The sequence below is a fragment of the Neofelis nebulosa genome, chromosome 11 (genome assembly GCF_028018385.1).
Source record: "Neofelis nebulosa isolate mNeoNeb1 chromosome 11, mNeoNeb1.pri, whole genome shotgun sequence".
In the NCBI taxonomy this organism is placed as follows: Eukaryota; Metazoa; Chordata; class Mammalia; order Carnivora; family Felidae; genus Neofelis; species Neofelis nebulosa.
In genome coordinates, this window is record NC_080792.1 from 968951 (window position 1) to 986797 (window position 17847).

The 17847-nt window shown below is 42.4% G+C and overlaps 1 protein-coding gene across 12 annotated transcripts in view; it reads right to left on the reverse strand.

The window, feature by feature from the left end:
- The window catches only part of ATP9B (ATPase phospholipid transporting 9B (putative)), a 254172-nt gene that overhangs the window by 174802 nt on the left and 61523 nt on the right, over positions 1 to 17847 (reverse strand). For all 12 annotated transcript variants that reach the window (XM_058691769.1, XM_058691763.1, XM_058691764.1 and 9 more), the window contains 2 exons: positions 13877 to 13935; positions 3388 to 3439 (listed from right to left, as the gene is read on the reverse strand). In XM_058691769.1, coding sequence (XP_058547752.1) covers positions 3388 to 3439; positions 13877 to 13935 — 111 coding nt within the window. The remainder of the gene's footprint in view (positions 1 to 3387; positions 3440 to 13876; positions 13936 to 17847) is intronic.

Here is a 17847-nt window from a genome sequence, read left to right on the forward strand (position 1 = left end):
CACGCTCTCTTTCAAAAATGAATAAAGGTTAAAAAAAAAAAAAATTTAAAACATCATCAATCTAGATGTAATGTTCTTCATCCAAAGCTAATAAAGAGTATCTCATTTTGCCTAATGCTCTAATATTCTACCTATGTTCTGCTGCCTAAACAATGATACAGTGAAGACATCATTCAGAGGCTGAAGCACTTCTAAAAATGCTGTTGGTCACGTGATCATCAACAAGGCACTGATGTTCAGCCCTCAGATTCCTCCTCTGAAAAATGAACGTTTCCCATTATCTTCCAGCTTCAAAGTGCTGACTTTTCTTCTTTTATCTCCCAACACAAACTGTATAATCTATTTCTCTTGAGTTATTTATCTAAACACCATTTCCATATTTAGGACAGTATTCTTTTGTTTTGTTTTGTTTATTTAGAGAGACAGAGAGACTGCAAGAGCGCGTGTGCTAACAGGGGAGGAGCAGAGAGAGAGGGAGACACAGAACCCCAAGCAGGCTCCACACTGTCAGCACAGAGCCCAGAGGCAGGGCTTGATCCCACGACCATGAGATCACGACCTGAACCGAAACCAAGAGTCGGACCCCGACCCAACTGAGCCACCCAGGAGCCCCTAGGTTAACATTCTTACTCTCATATATTATTTCCACCACAAACATTCAAAGGGTAATTAGTATAAAAGCATCTCTCAGGGTCGCCTGGGTGGCTCAGTCGGTTAAGCGTCCAACTTCGGCTCAGGTCACGATCTTGCAGTTTGTGGGTTCGAACCCCGGGTCGGGCTCTGTGCTGACAGCTCAAACATCTCTCAGACTTGAATAAACGTTAAAAGAAAAAATTCAAGAAAAAAAAAGCATCTCTCAGGCACAAATATTTCTGCTATTCATTATATTAAATACATTTAGAAACAAAGACAAACCATAAGTAAGTAGATGATGTAAACAGGGATGGCAGTGTAAGAATGTCCGAAAATCCATTTCTCCATAACTACAATGAGAACATCAGTAAAAACTGTCAAAGGCAACCCTTTCAGAACTCTGGGGAATGATCAAAGGCTTGCGACAGTCCCAGGTGCATCTGTTTCAGAAACACGGCTGAATCGAGCCGAGAGTAAGCTGGGGAGTGTCGTGATTTCTCCCATTTCCAAACCCTCCCCCCTCCACCCCACGGCTCCACAGTAGCTGAGAAAACGGGCAGCCCCTGACGGGGGCCAATCACAGCTGGGGCCCTTCGAACCCACGCCCTGCGAACTGTCATCACCTGACAAGCAGGGCTCGCCTGGATGTGACCCGACCCGGAGCCCATTCACCGACGACAGCACTCTCCCTGGGCTGTGTGTCAAAACCCGTCAGCGGCAGGTGTCTGACATCACGGCTCCCTCAGGTGGTGACAAAACTGGTAAACACTAAGCTAACCAGAAAATTGAAAGAAAACTGGGAAAATCAGATGACCTGAAGGAGGCTCTGAAAATTCCCATCACATTCCTGGGAGTCTAGAAACCAGCGGCCCGTGCAGAGCTGCACACGCGCCCAGGAAACCCTGAAAGGCCGTAACCTCACGCCCGGGTGACCTCGGGGCTCTGCACGATCAAGAAGCAAGGGCATGGGCAGAGCCGTCACCCGCCTGCCCCGGCTGCAGGAGTTAAGGCGACACAGGCTACCATAAAAGGTAAACCTTGCAGCTGGGGAACTCAAACAGTTCGCTCTCTCCGAGTCACTTGGTCAGGGGATGGCAGGGGGCTCAATCCCGCAGGCGTCCGTGAACCCCGGCTGGCGGCTTCAACACGCAACTCCCGAGACGACCCCGGCCACGGCCACGGCCACGGCCACGGCGCCGGCACTGGGAAGACAAGGGTCCAAGGCTACAAAGGAGGTTGAGACCAGGCCTGGAAGCAGCACACGTGGCTGCCAGCCGTCCTCCTTCGGCCAGACATCAGGGCACAGCCCCATCGGACTGGGCAGGAAAGGGGCCTGGCTGTTTATTTCTGCGAAGACAGGGAAACGGACCAAAGAGCCGCTCCCCGGTCCGCTGGCGGGAAGAACCAGACCGCAGGAAGGCACACACAATAAGGTAAACGTATCAAGTGTACGTGCCCAAGAGAAGCAGCCGCACTCTGGCGTCAACGGCAGCCTCGCGTTACAACGTAAATAACCATAACTACAGTGGGTGAGAAAACATTTTCTTTCTCAGGACTTAAAATGTCCCTTTAAAAAAATGCTGTTTACAAATGAAGAAAACCCTAAGCTAACAACTCTAGCACCTGGCTGGCTCAGCGTGCCACTCTTGATCTCAGGGTCATTGAGTTCAAGCCCCACGCTGGCTGCAGAAATTACTTAAGTAAATAAACTTAAAAGAAAGTTGTTGGGGCACCTGGCTGGCTCAGTGGGTGGAGCATGCCAACTCCATCTCGGGAATGTAAGTTCGAGCCCCCTGTTTGATATAGAGATTACTTAGAAAGAAAAGGAAAAAAAAGAAAAGAAAAAGAACTAAATTAACAACTCTAAAATTTAACTTTGTCCTTTCTAGGTTTCACACTACAAATAATGCATATGCTGAGCTTCCTATAAAAATACTGTTCATTTATTCAACAAAGTCAGAAATGTGAGACAGAAGGAACTTGGGTATTACTTGAGAGGCCTCCCATCGTTTTAGATGCGATGAAACTGTGTGTGACCCCGTGGCTGGCGCACGTGATTCAGAACTGGCCGGAGCAGACCAGGCTTCAGGTCTCCTGATTCCCAGCATATAGTTTTCCCCCTCGACCGCACGAGGCTGCCATCTCCTTAGCCCTTGTCCACCTGCTTCTGGCCGGTGAAAGCTCAGTCACAGAAATAACCATTTACCCTGTGAAGCGCACTTCAACTAAGCTTCAGACCTAAGCAACGGTCTGCTTCCTCTCAGGTTCCCCCCACACATCTTCTAACCATATTATCTATATAATCACAGTACTACTGGCAAGGTATGTCCATCCACACGACTGCTTAGAAGGGAACAACACAGTCTTGCTCCCTTTGGATCCTACATGACAAGTACTGCCTGGCACACAGGAAGGGGTCACTACGTGTTTGCTGAATTAACAACACTGCAAATACAGAACGGCAATCAAATTTCAAGCAATATTATCATTTAACTACTTACATATCAATACACGTGTGAATGAAAACACTCATTTGATAGAAAGGTTGTGATAGGATTATCTTTTGTTAATAAACATAAATAGTAAAGATGATCATTTGAAATATCAGCAGTTAAATGTGATTTAGAATTAATGAATTTAATGTATTACCATTCAAAGAAAACTTTTCTGTAAGAATAAATTTTTATTTTTCAAAATGAAAATCAAACTCCTAAAATACTAAATGATCAGCAATTTAAATACACATAGAAATACCTGCTTTTTCTGACGTCCTAAGAAATACCATGTCCGATGGAATTCTTTGATTCTGCAGAGAGTAATATAAAATACTAATTATACATATGCAAGTTTATAAAGTAACACCATTCCATTACAAAGTAGAAATAGCTAGCAGAAAGTATCTAAAAAATGTTATAATAAAATTTATACTGAAGCAATTAACATTAATGATTCGTATAACAATTTGTATAATTGATATTCAAATTCATTTTTTAGTTAGACTTTTTACCACTTTTCCCTGTTAACAAACCATGAAGATAGCATTTGTGAAGACTTGAAACCTACTCCATTTCTGAAAAGTGTTACATATTGCCTTTTCTTTGGCCTCTTTCTTATCTGAACTTGTGCATACAAGACAGAAGTTTCTGCCCTAGAAAAAGTTATGTCCTCCCTATTAGACTAAAAAACCCTGGGAAGGGAGGGTAGGGTTCCAAGGCCTAACACAAAACAGAAAATACCATAAATAAACTATTTGCTACATATTATAAATGAATAAATGTACTACTGAGCAAACAAACGAAACCCCCACAAATTTGAGGGAGATTCTTTTATAAAGCAGAAAAGGACAAAATCTCAAAAGTACTGTATAGCATATAAAAACTTTTGCACGAATTCGCTATTAATACATTTATTTAATCATTGCTAATCATTCTATCAATTGGGAAAGCTGTATCAAACTAAGAAAAATATACAGTAAAGAACATTTCATGTAACATCCTAAAGTACTTATGTTTTTTGAGACCTAAGTAAAGATCTACCCACACATGATACAGTAGAGGAAGCAAGCAATGCAAGCAAAGCGAGCAAGCAATACAAACAAACAGAAGTTGTTAGGCTGAGAACACCGCGCTGTGGGATAAAGCTGTCAAGTACTGAGATCTAAAGAAGTCTTAGGTCAAAAAGGAAATCACAATGGAAGTCAGAAGATATTTTTAGCTGAACGATAAAAACGCAACACAGCAGAGCGTATGGAACCGTGCTCCCAATGCCAAAGGGAAACGTTAAGAGGAAAATGTATACAGTTAAATTCACACAATGGAGAAGGGAAGCTAAAAACAGAATCTAAATATCCACTTGAAAGCAGGGTGACAAAAGCCAATGAGCCCCAAACGAGGTACAAGGATGTAAGCAAATACAAAGCAAAAATTAATGACGCAGAAAACAAGTATATATATATATATATATATATATATATATATATATATATACACATATATATACGAGTATATATATATGTATGTAATGATCAGCAAGAAAGTTTTTTTAAATATGTCCATTTCAGTAAAAACAAAAGCGAACGTTAGACTATAACTAATAAAAGATGCAGAGCAAGTCAAGTTCTGTAAACGAAAAAACTATCAAACGTTACTGAGAGAAGTTAAACAAAACCTAAGTAACACAGAACACATCCTGTACCAAAATCAGAACACAAAGACGTCTGGTGCCCATCAACCGATCTAACACAAAGCCAATGAAAATCTTAACACGTTTTTTGGGAGGAACTGACAGGTATTCCCAGTATTTACCGGGAAATGCAAAGGCCGAGAATGAACAAGACAAATGTGAGAAACAAGGAGGCTGAGTCTCCAGTATAATAAAACTAAAGTATCAAACTAGAGCAATTACGACAAAACGGTTTTCCACCTCGACGAGACAGTTCTAGTGAAGAACACGCAGAGACAACAGAAGGCTGGCCCACATGTTCATGAACGCCAGGTTAACGAGAAAGGTGCCACTGCAGACCAATCAGGAAAAGTGGTGAGAAACATATCTACAGAAGATGACGGGAAAGAATACCAAATTTCTGTAACAGTCAAAACATAAAAATCTATCCCGAGTGAATTTGAATCTATCCCGAATGAATTTCTAAATGTCAAAGTCAAAGCAATAAAGCTCCTAAAATACAGAGTATTTTGACAATTTTTTGGTAGGGTCCCTACCAAACCTAACAAGACTCCTCCTCCACAATCAAAAATTTTAAAAACCAACCAACCAAACAAAAACCCAATTAACTATAAATGAGAAGATTAATAAAATAGACTTCATCAAAATTAAGAATATCTGTTTAACAAAGCACACCAGGGAGGAAAATATTATTTGCAACATTATCACTAATAAGAGACCCCCCAACCGGAACGCCTGAAGGCCTAAAACCTGACAAGAAAAGAAGAGATAACTTAGAAGAAAAATAGCAAATGATTTCAATAGGCTCTTCCCAAACAAGAAAGGTATCCAAAGGCATATGAAAAGGTGTGCAATTTTGTTACTCTTCAAGGAAATGCATGTTAAAACCGCCACTACCACACACATACTGGAAATGCAAAATGCACAGGGCTGACAATGCCGAGTGTTGACAAACACGTGAAGCATCCGGAACTCTTACGCACCGCACTGCCCACTAGAGGAGAACGTGGTACACTGCCTTGCAAGGTCAGTTGCAGTATCCACTAAAGTGGAGTATATGTGTCCCCCATGCCCTGCAATCCCACTCCTTAGGCATATATACAGTAGCACTGTGTGCACAATTATCACTTCTAACAGGCAAAACTAAAAGCTGCCCAGATATGTACCAACAGTAGGACGGACAAAGGGCACACTGCGTAACAACGAGACGAGTGAACCATGGACACACAACAAAATGGAAGAATCTCACAGACAGTACCGGACCAAAAAAGCACCCACCCAAATACATCCCCCACCCCACTCCACCAGGTGCCCCTGCTAAGTTTATTCTTAACAGTAATTTTATTTGTAAGTATTTTATTCTTTCTAATGCTATTGTAATGGAATTGTTTCCCTTAATTTCACTTCAGGCCATTACTCTTTAGTCCCTTACCCTGTTTTATTTTCTGTGAAGCACTCATAAATAAACTAGAGTGTTAAACAATCATGGATACTTTTTATTTTTCCCTCCCTTCAAGACTATGAGCAACACAGGAGCAGAGACCCGTGTTTTCTTAACATCGTAGACCCTGGTACGATGTACAACTGTTCCTCTGACCATCACCCATTCAGGGTATCTGGTTTGTGATTTTTGGCAATTATGAATAATACAGGCATAAACATTCAGATGGCCTTTTGTGCCGATTCAAATTAACATTTCTCTGTGATAAGGGGTCCACGAGTTCAACTGCTGGGCCATACCACAGTTGCATATTAAATTCTTTAAGAGACTGTCTATCGATTTTCTAGGATGAGTGTAACATTTGATGTTCCCACTAGAAATGTATGAGTGGCCTTTCTTCACATCGCTGCTAGCACCTGGTGGTGTTACCAGTTTTCACTGTAGCCGCTGTGCTGTGTGTGCACGGAGACGTCACGGTGCGGTCACTTGCATTCACAGCTTACTGATGACGCTGGGGACCCTCTCCTGCTCACTCTCCAGCTATAATCTTCTTGGAGACACATCTCCTCCGTCTTCAGTTCGTTTTCTCACTTGATTCTTCGTACTGTTGGGTTTTCACATACTCTAGATACACAAATCTATCAGCGATGCGGTTTACAGACGTCTCCTTCTGGGCCTTTGAGCCTGTTTTCACCATAGTCACGTGTTCTTTCACAAGCGCAAACGCTTTATCTTAATGAGATGCAACTTACCATTATTTTTCTTCTCCGCATGCTTTTGGCATCAAGTCTAAACACCAGTTTCCTACCCTAGATTTGGAGTATTTTCTCCGATGTTTTTCTTCCGAAGTTTCACACTTACACATTTTTCACTTAAATTCATGATTCATTTTGATTTAATACCTATATAATGTGTAACATTTAGATTGGGTTCGTTTTTTTAAACCCTGGATGTCCACGAGTTCCAGGCTCATTTGTTGAAAGGCCAACCTTTCTCCATTTTAATTGCTTTTGCACTTTGTCAAAACTCACTTGAGCATTTTGGGTGTATCTGTTTCTGGGTTCTCCAGAATGTCCCACCGATCTCTATTTCTCCCCTTCTTACACGCTGGGCTCGGTCACGCGCCTCAACACCAAGAAGTCACCCTTCTCACGTTATTCTCCTCACCAGCACTGCTTTGCTATCTCAGCCTTCACAAATGGCTTTTACAATAAGCTTATTTTGTATGTAAAAAGTGAACACAAAAAAACAAAATCTTGCTAAGATTTTAATGGGAATTATATTAAACCTATATTCAATTTGAGGAAAACTGGAATATTCCAATCCAAATCCACAGTATCTTTGATTACTTTCATGAATACATTGTCATTTTCAGTCACACCTAAGATTTAGTTTTCATAGTAGTGATTTATTAGAAAGCGACTTTATTTTTAATTTGTTTCCACATGTTGGAAATGGGATTGGTATTTGAGTGGTGATCTTATAATTAGCCACTTTGCTAAATCTACTCATTATCATTAGTTCCAGGAGGTTTTCATAGGTTTGTTGGGATTGTCCACACACACAATCATGTCATCTGCAAATAGGGACATTTTTATTTCGTCCTCTCCAACCTGAATTCCTTTCATTTGCTTTACCTGCCTTATTCTATGTGGCTAGAAATGTTAGTCAAGTTAAGACTGGTAGGAGCAGGGGCGCCTGGGTGGCTCAGTCAGTTAAGTGTCTGACTTTGGCTCAGGTCATGCTCTTGCAGTTTGCGAGTTCAAGCCCCGCACTGGGTTCTATGCTGACAGCTCGGAGCCTGGAGCCTGCTCCGGATTCTGTGTCTCCCTCTCTCTCTGCCCCTCCCCGACTCACACTGTCTGTCTGTCTCTGTCTGTCTGTCTCTCTCTCTCTCTCTCTCTCTCTCTCTCAAGAAATTAAAAAAAAAAAAAAAAAAAAATTAAAAAAATTAAAAAAAAAAAAAAAAAAAACAGTGGTAAGAGCAAACATCCTGGACTTACTCCCAATCTGAAAGGAGAGGCATTCAGACTTTCACCATTAAGTGTGATCTTGGCTATACATATTTATAGGTGCTTTTTAATTAACTGTTTAATCCAGGCTGTGGAGAGTTTTTATTATGAATGTGTGTTGGATTTACCCAAATGTTTTTCCTACATCAACTGATATAATTTTTTTTTTATTATTTTTTAGTTTGTTAACAGGGTAGAGTACATCTGGTGCTTTTAGAACGCTGAACCAGCCTTAGATACCCGGAATAACGTCCACTCTGTCCTGATGTGCCGTTTTTCTATATACTGCTGATATCCATCGGCAATTGTTTTCCTAAGGATGTCTGTGTGTATATGCACATTATTTGTAGTTTTCTTTTGCCGTACTGTCTTGTGTTGGTATGAGGGTAACACTGGACTCCTAAAATGAGCTGCGTAATGCTCCATCCATCCTCCACTATTTTCTGGAAACTACCGTGCAAAAATGATGCGAAGTCTTCTTTAAAGGTTTCAAGGAGTTCTTCAGTGGAAACATCTGGACTTAGATACTTCCTTCTCAGAGATTTTATTTGTTTTTTAACAACTGCGGTTTATCACAGGTATGACATGCATTTTTTATTCATCGGTGCCAGCCTCAAAGCAATTTCCTCTCATCCCCATCGCAGTCCCCATCGCAGTCACTGAAACACTGATGGTAACGCCATTTTTATTTGTTTTAATTTTATTTATGTCATCTTTACACCCCCAAGATCAAGAGTCACACACACTTCCACCTGGACCAGCCAGGCGCCCCTTTCTCAGAGATTTGAAATGACTAACTCCACTTCCTTACTCTTTGTAGAACCATCATATTACCTGTTCCATTGTGACTGTTTTGATGGTTTGTGCTTTTGGAGGAAGTGGTCCCTTTCGTCAAAGCTGGTGTGCTAGGGAGTGTACAGCTCTCGGTGGGAATCCATGATTATCCTTTCGATGGCCTGGCATCAGCAGTAATGTCCCCTGTGTCACTACGGAGACTGGTGACTTGTGTCACTGCTCTTCATTTTTATCACTCCTGGGAGAGGTCTATCGGTTTTATGAATTTGTCTAAAAGAACCAGCTTTTGCTTTCACTGACTTACTATCTTGTTTCACTGACCTGCTCTTATATTTACCTCCTTCCGCATACATTGCTTTAATTTTGCTCTTCTAGTCTCCTGAGCCAGGGACTTAGACCATTAACTTGAGACTTTGACGTCCTTCTAACGTAGGTGTTGACTACTACAAAATTCCCACTCGGCACCGCCGCACGTGCGTACCATGTATTTTGAATGTTGAAATTCCGCTTTCACACAGTTGCATTTTGTTTCCTAGATTCCATACTTAAAGTACACTGTTTACTTTTCACCTATTTTAGAGTTCTCCTGTTGTCTTTCTGTTGTTAATTTCTAATTTGACTCTACCATGATGAAACAACACACTGTATGATTTCAAATTCTTTTCATTTTCTCGAGGTTTCTTTTATGGATCTGCTTTAACTGGTGCATGTTGAAACTTGGTGCGACTTGAAATAAATGTGTGTCCTCCTACTGTCGGGTAGAGCGGCCTGCATTTGTCAGTTAGATCTGGCTGGCGGACTCAGTGGGGATCTTCTCTGTCAGTGCCGATGCTTGGCCCACCACTTCTGTCTGATGCTCAGAGAGTGGGGCTGAAGTTCTCACTCAGAACTGTGGATCTGTTTCCCTTGTTCAGGTCCAACAATTTTTGATTTGTGTATTCTGTGGTTCTGTTGTCTGGTGAGTACAACTTCAGGACCGTCTCGTCTTCCTGATGGATAACTCTTAATATTATGTGAGGTCTCTCCATCTCTAATAATTTTCTTTGTTCTGAGCTATCCTTCACTGGATATTAACTCAGCCCCTCCTACTTCCGATTAATTTTATGCGATGTGTACCTTTTCCATTCTCTTACCTCCTTTTATCCTACCCGTGTCACTGGATTTGAATTCCTTGTGAGAGGCGCATGGCTGGGCCTCCTTTCTTCATCCACTCTGCCTGTCTCTGGATTGGTATATTTAGACGGTTCACAATGAACATAAATTACTGACACATTACAGAAGTCTGCATTTTATGATCTGTTTTCTGTTGTCAGGTTTCCCCTGGTATTCACTCCTCCGTTTCTAATTTCTTGCCTTCTGGTGTGTTACCTGAAACCTGTTCAGGAGCCCATCTTAGTTTATTTACAAGCATCTCAGACTGTCTCTCTCTGCATAGTTTTTGTCGTGTCTGTCCTGGGTATTAAAATATACATTGTAATACTTGGTAAAATTGTTGAAAATATTTATTAAATTGCATTACCTTAAAAAAATAGGATAAAGAAACTGTCTTTCAATTCAGCTGTTAAAAAAAAAAGAAGATCTTCTTTTCTTGCTCATTTTGGTTGAGTAGAAGAAGGACTCAACAACAGTGTCAACTTCAATCCTGCTTGTGTCCTCTGGATCCTTCTCAAACACTTGGACTTCAGAGTCGGGTGTTAGGACCTGGCCAATGACCTGGACAACCTTCGACTTTTAAAAGTCTCTTGTTACAAACAGTTACCTGCCTGACACATTCCTCAAGTATTAATATTTAAATTGACATGTCTGTCTAAAATTTTAGATACTTCTTAGGAGGGCTGGTTCCTTGTTTGTTCAGCCAGGAGACAACCTTCGGATTTTCTTCCTCTGCCCTGCGTGCATAACCCGACCCTGACTCTGAATGGATCTAGCCTGCCACTTTCCAAGTGCGCATCAAAGAGATGCTGCTCCTGGGAGGGGCTGAGGCTGGAAAACTGGGAGTTTACACCCAGATCCATCTGGCGTCGAAGCCCACATCTCCCCTTGCCCGCTGTGCCCAGCTGCTACTCTCCCGTGAGTTGCACGACTCCCAGCATCTGCAGCACTGGGCCAAACGCGATCGGCGTACCTCAAATATCTACACAATGACTATCCATAGACTAACTGTAATTCCACATCAGGGTACAGAATTAGAAGAGCTACCCTCCAACATAACATCCACCAAGGAAGCATCCAAGGATTGATTTCTAAGTAGCAATACGGTCAAATAACAGAGAAGTAACTTTCTGGTTAGTGACAAGTATTTCCAGAATCCTTAAATAAAAAGTAAAAAGACAAAACCATTTGCTACCATATCACTGCCATTTCCTTATGACGGTTAGTCAGTCAGTAAGACAAAAACTTTTATCCCTAAAAAAGCCACAAAGTTGGTTTAACAAATATAAATTCACTACTAAAAACTTATCACTTCATAGCAATTACCAGAAATTATGTCTCAAGATTCTAAATATCCAAGTTTTTTAAGTAACTAAAATATGTGGAAAATTTTTATGAGAAAGTAGGTGTAAAATTGGCAATGTAAAAAAAACTCAATCAGGTACAGGTGTCACCCCTATTTTTTAGCGTATAGCATTTCCTGAAGATTAGCGAAAACATTTTAGAAGTTCTTCCTGTAGCTCTGCTACCGAATCTCTCAACACCAGGGTAGAGAAGGGGCCGTACACATGCTTGTGTAGTGATACCAATCTAGTGTTGGGAGTGCCACCCACACTGTGCTACCCGTGGAACACTGCAGTGACAAAACAAAAGATGGGCAGCTACCCCATTACCGTAAAACCTTTTCCCGGATGTCGACAAAGGCCCATGTCCCTCATCCATCTCTCACAGACGGAGAATATCCCTGGGAGGCCAGAGAGAGGCCCAAGGGGAACGCCCCCACATTGATCTCGACATCCACCTTCACATCCATCTACAGGACAGAAGAGATGAGCACACACAACGTGGCCAAGAAGGACTCAGGCTACTCAGTAAAAATGGGAGCACTGAAGAGCACAACAGTCCATCAACTCTGGCAGGAGGGGGAAGGAGAATAACAAGAGAGCAAAGGAAATGAGAGATGGAACGATGACAAGGCCAAGCAGTGCTCCCCGATCCACAGAGACTCTCTCTGCTCCTTAAACACCACCATCAACACCACGCAGCCTCTTGAGAAGGAAACAAGACGTGATGGGTGTCACTGCTGGCACAGGTCCCAGCCCGCAATCCATGCTGCTGGCTACCCACTTTTGTCCTGACGGGCCACCGGGAGCTGCCCTGTGGAGGACCCCCAGCCTTCCCACCTTGTGGTCGGGAACGAAGGCGGCCTCCTTCCAGCCAAAAGCTCATGGAACCAAGGCCCTGAACCTGCCAACAAGCCCCCACGAGCTGGAGGCGATGGCCGCCTGGCTGACTACAGCCCTGAGAGGGACCCGGAGCGAGGACCCAGGTGCCTGACCACAGAAAGGGTGAGGTATTGGACACTGGCATCTGACTCTCATTCGGCTCAGTCATCTGTCATCAGCATTTACCCTACAGAAGCGCGAAGAGGTGTGTGTGTAAGGATATTCACACAGCGCTTTGTAAGAGGAGAACAAAGACACCATCTGAAAATCTAACCGCGGATCAAAGCTAGTGACTTACAACGTCCATATGACCAAACGCTACACACACGAGTTGCAAATCAGTATGTTCAATTTTAATCCTTTTGTAAAATCAAACAAGCATACCTAAAAACATGGCCGATGTAGAGATGAAAGCAGCAAGAGAAAGCCCACGCTGGTCTTGAGGAGAAAGGCCTTCTGGTACTAAACCCCTCCACAACATGGCTCAGGCTGGGTGCGTGGCCCGGGGACCAGCTGGCACCGAGGGCTCAGACTACTCTTGTAAGAGGCCTTATTACAACTTTTCCTGCGACACTTTTTAAAAGTTGTTCTAAGGGCACCCGGGTGGCTCAACCAGTTGAGCTTCTGACTTCGGCTCAGGTCATGATCTTGCCGTTCGTGAGTTCGAGCCCCGCGTCGGGCTCTGTGCTGACAGCTCGGAGCCTGGAGCCTGCTTCGGATTCTGTCTCCTCTCTGCCCCTCCCCTGTTCATACTCTATCTCTGTCTCTCTCTCAAAAATCATTAAAATTTTTTTTAAAAATAAAATTAAATAAAAGTTGTCCTAGAGCCTTTGAAAAAAACAAAGAGGCTACCTGCTCAGTGGCCATTACTCAGGGATGTGGGCAGAAGCACCCCCCCCCCCCCACAGGCAGTCAGCCTGCTCACCCCAGGCCGCTGGCAGCTTCCACCACTGACACTGACAGGCTTTCTGAGCGGCTTCCCCCTCCGCAGACCTGAGCCGTTTCTTCCCAATATTCTCTGACTTCCATTGACCCTCCCTTCTTTAAGGTAAATTCTAAACCGTAAGAATATCCAATTCTTATGTGTGATATATCTAGCTACAATAGGAAGTTTTAGAAAATGAAACATATTCTATTATAAATAGGTTCTAACTAATACAGTTTTTTCATCAAATGAAATAATTCCAGTAATACAATATTAAGCAGTTAACACAGGTGTTATTTTTAGACAAAATATGATCTCACCTGCACACAATGAAATGTACTAAAGCAAAAACAAACTAGATTTTTCTTCATATATATCATATCTTATAAAAGATGTTAAGACTTAAAATAACTGTCTCATACAATTTCCTTTAGATTCAAAGTTACTGCAATCAGGCTAAATGTTAATCACCGGCATACACACGTCTAAAATATATGAAAAATGCATCAACCTTTTCCACTATGATGAGGTCTCCAACTTGTATGTCTGAACTCTTAACTTGCACTTTACCTTAAAGAAAAGAAGAAGTATAATCAACTCAAGGAAACAACAGCACAGCAAGTTAAATTTTCAATTAGCAAATAATACTCCAGAAATAACTTTTGGGGTGGAAAAACACTAGAAATTTAACTGTGCTTATACTTTCAAAATAAATTGATTACACAGTCACCAAAAGTGAACTTCTCTTAGCTCCCAAATGCGAACAGGTAACTGTCCCCAGTAAAAGACGTGGGGTAGGGGAGAGGGCTCCAACCGGAACGTTCTTCCCAAATCCACCATTATTTCAGGTCTGGGCCCAGTACTGACCATCAGAATAGCACTCAAGATGACTTAATGAGTGAATAACAGGAAGATGTATCCTTGTATTCACATTGTAAATGGCACTGATGGACACAGAACTGACAACAGAAGTCAAGAAAACGATGTATAAAGTCACCGACATTTCAGAACTGATAACTGATACCAATACGGTCGACAGCTTTATTACAAACAGTGATTCATCCACGTGATACAGTGTGTAAATTCTTACATTATTTGTATCATATCCAGTCTGCAATAAGCACCTATAAGACTTAACATATAAGCCTCTAAGACAAAGTTAACATCACAGAGTAGATGAAATGTTGAATACACAATTTGAGACACCCTTCTACATAAGTAACGAAACTTACTCAAGTTCTCTCTCTCCCTGGGACTCCGAACCCTTCCCCTTCCCTCCTGCCCTCCCTCCTCCACCTCCCCTTCCCCCTCCCTCTGTCAATCTCCCTTTTAGAACTAGCAACAGCCTTGTGGATCTATTTTTACCTCTTCGTGACCACCGTTTTTAACATGGGGAAAGGCCTGTCTTTACATTCAATTTACTCTGAAAGCTAACGGGACAGGAGGTAAGCCCACATCACATCATCAAAAACTAACATTACCAGTCATACTACTGACTTTTCGACCACGTTCAACTTATTACAAACTTATTTCCTAATTACTTCTTAAAGCAGCTCAGTTTCAAGAGTACCACAACTGTTCCTAAAGATATGTTTTGAGGATATCCAGAAGTTTTGTATTTTATTTTTCTACATTCCTCAATTATACAGTAAGCACATAAGGAATGGAACTATTGGGGGAAGCTATATTTTATTCATATTATAAAACAGCAATGTTTGGGGGTGCCTGGGCGGCTCAGATGGTTGAGTATCTGATTTCAGTTCAGGTCATGATCTCACGGTTCGTGAACTCAAGCCCTGTGTCGAGCTCTGTGCCGACAGCGTGGAGCCCGTTTGGGATTCTCTCTCTGTCCATCCTCCACTTGCACATGTGGTCTCTCAAAACTAAATAAACATTTAAAAAAAAAAAAAAAAGACGATTCTGGCATCTTTTATTAAAAAAAAATAAAATAGAGTACCAATGTTCTTTAGCGTTACTGTGAAACAAATCTTCAGATACCTTCATAACTGGTAAGTACATCTACTAATAGTCAGAAAGTATACTTACAGAAGAATGTCTATTTTAGTTACTTTTTCATTTGGCCCCTTCAAGCTTCTTGTCTGTACTCCCACTGTTATGTTTTCTACAGCTAAGCACCAGGCAGTAAACATACCATACCGATCTCATTATTACTGAGTATTATTCAAAAGAATTCCTGTCTTATCACTTAATTTTATTTTCTCTACTATCCATTCCACTGTTCCTTCTGCTTTGCTATATTCTCTGTAATAGACCCATTTAGAAAGCAGAGAAAGAAACAGCCATAATCATAAGATGGAATAAATGTAGTAAATAATTTTTAAATATTTTGAAACAGAAAACATATCCTTTTCTGACTCCGCGATCATGGTCTTACATTTCTGAGAAAGAGGTACCATTCTGTCACATCACAGACACAGTTTATACTTAACAGCCTTTAATTTTTAGGTACTGTACAGTGATTTTCATTCATTTCTATGGAGCTTCCTTGCAAGTACATGTTTAAGGAAAACAGGTGATGGTAAAATGAAGTGCAGAAATTCTTGTGTTAATAAGACAATATGAACAAAAACACGACAAGGCTATCGTGTCAAATCGGTAAAGCAATCTGCCTCCAAGTGCACATTTCTAAATGTAAAGAATTGGTCAAACTGTTCAGTAGCTCTCGGTTCTCTAGGAATTTTCATCTGTGTGCAGGGGGCTGTCTGTACTTCCTGCATAGCCTCAGTCCCATGAACTCACAGCCTTCTGTTCCCTTTCGTCAAGAACAGCTGGAGCTTTAGTATTAATAAGATATTAATTCTCCCTTAAATTTATCTTTAGACTCAGTGCAATCCCAATCAAAATCCCAGCAGGGATTTTTGATCTGAATATTTTACAGAAATTGGCAAGCTGATTCTAAAAGTCATATCGAAATCCACGGGACCTACACTAGACAAACAACTCTGAAAACAAAAACACAAAGTTGAAAGGAAAACACTACCTGACTTCGAGAATTATTCTCAAGAAACAGTAATCAAAAAAGAATGATGTTAGCATAAAAACCGACCAACAGATGGGTGGAGTGGAAGAGAGAGTCCAGAAATAAAGCCACACGTAAGAGACAACTGATTTCTGACCAAAGTATACGGCACTGCAGTGAGACAAAGATCACCTTTTCAATCAACGGTGCGGGAAACATTTGGAGATCCACATACAAAAACAGCCCTTACTGGTACCAGTACAAAGGTTTACTCAAAATAGATATACACAGTGCAAATCCCTCTAGAAGAAGAAACACAGGAGAAACTTAACAGAAAATCTCTGTGAACCTGAGTTAGGCCAAGAGTTCTTAGGGCACCAAAAGCACAATCATAAAAGAAAAAACTGGTGAATCAGACTTCATCAACTAGAACATTACAGGGGCCACGAACAGTGCAAAAGCGTTAAGGCCACAGAATCGGCAGCTGACAAACAGCTGGACTCAGGTGTAAAAGGGAGGAAGCTAGAAAGACAGAAAGGGTGCCCTGCTCGCTCCAGGACAAGTGGCCTCCAGGCCCCGGTTGAAAAACCACCACCACGTGCCAGCGACTGCAGAGGGCGAGGCGCCCCGGAGAAGGGCCAGGCTCTTCTCAGGGGAATCAAGAAGGCTCAGCTGGGGGCATCGGCAGGTGGAAGCCTGAGGCACCGATGTACAGAGTCCCAAGGTGATGAAGGGCGACGGCGCCATCGGAGGCTGTCCGAGGTCAGTGAGAGAAACGCGGACGAAGGCCCCGTGAAGCCAGTCCCAGAGCACACAAGCCGGGGCTCTGCTCAGGCTGGGAGGCCCGGGGACTCCCGCTGAAGGTGGGTGGGGCACAGGCGAGGAGGACCCGGATGTGCAAGGGCAGGAGCTATCCTTCCCGAGACACAGGCTGGGGACAAACGTTGGGAACAAAATGGGCCACACCCGACCCGCAGGAACCTTACCTAAAGCCCAGGAGATAAAATACATCCACATAGGACCTGTATTGACTACAGCCTAGGAAATTAAAGAAAAAAAAGGAAATGCTGCTGTCTGGGGGTAAGGGTTAGAGAGCATCTTGCGGAAGGTAACCAATTTTTACTCTTACACTTTCACCAGCAATAATCAAAGTAGTTTTAAAAAACATTCTTTAGCAATTAAAAACAAACAAAACGGGGGAGGGGCCAAGATGGCGCAGCACCATGGAAGTTCTTTTGTGCATCTCTGGTCCCTGAAATGCAGCCAGATCAACACCAAGCCATCCCGCACGCCTAGAAAACCGATCTGAGGATTAACACAATTTGCACAACCTGAACCACAGAACTCGGCAGGTACGTGGTGCGGAGAGAGCAACTGGGGGAGAGAGGAGCCGTGGAGGGCAGAGAGCTCGCGAAGAGAGGAGGGAGATGGGGGGGGAGGGTACTGGAAACCCCCACCCCCCGAAAGCAGCTGGAGAGAAAAGAGAAAGAGTGGCGGAATCA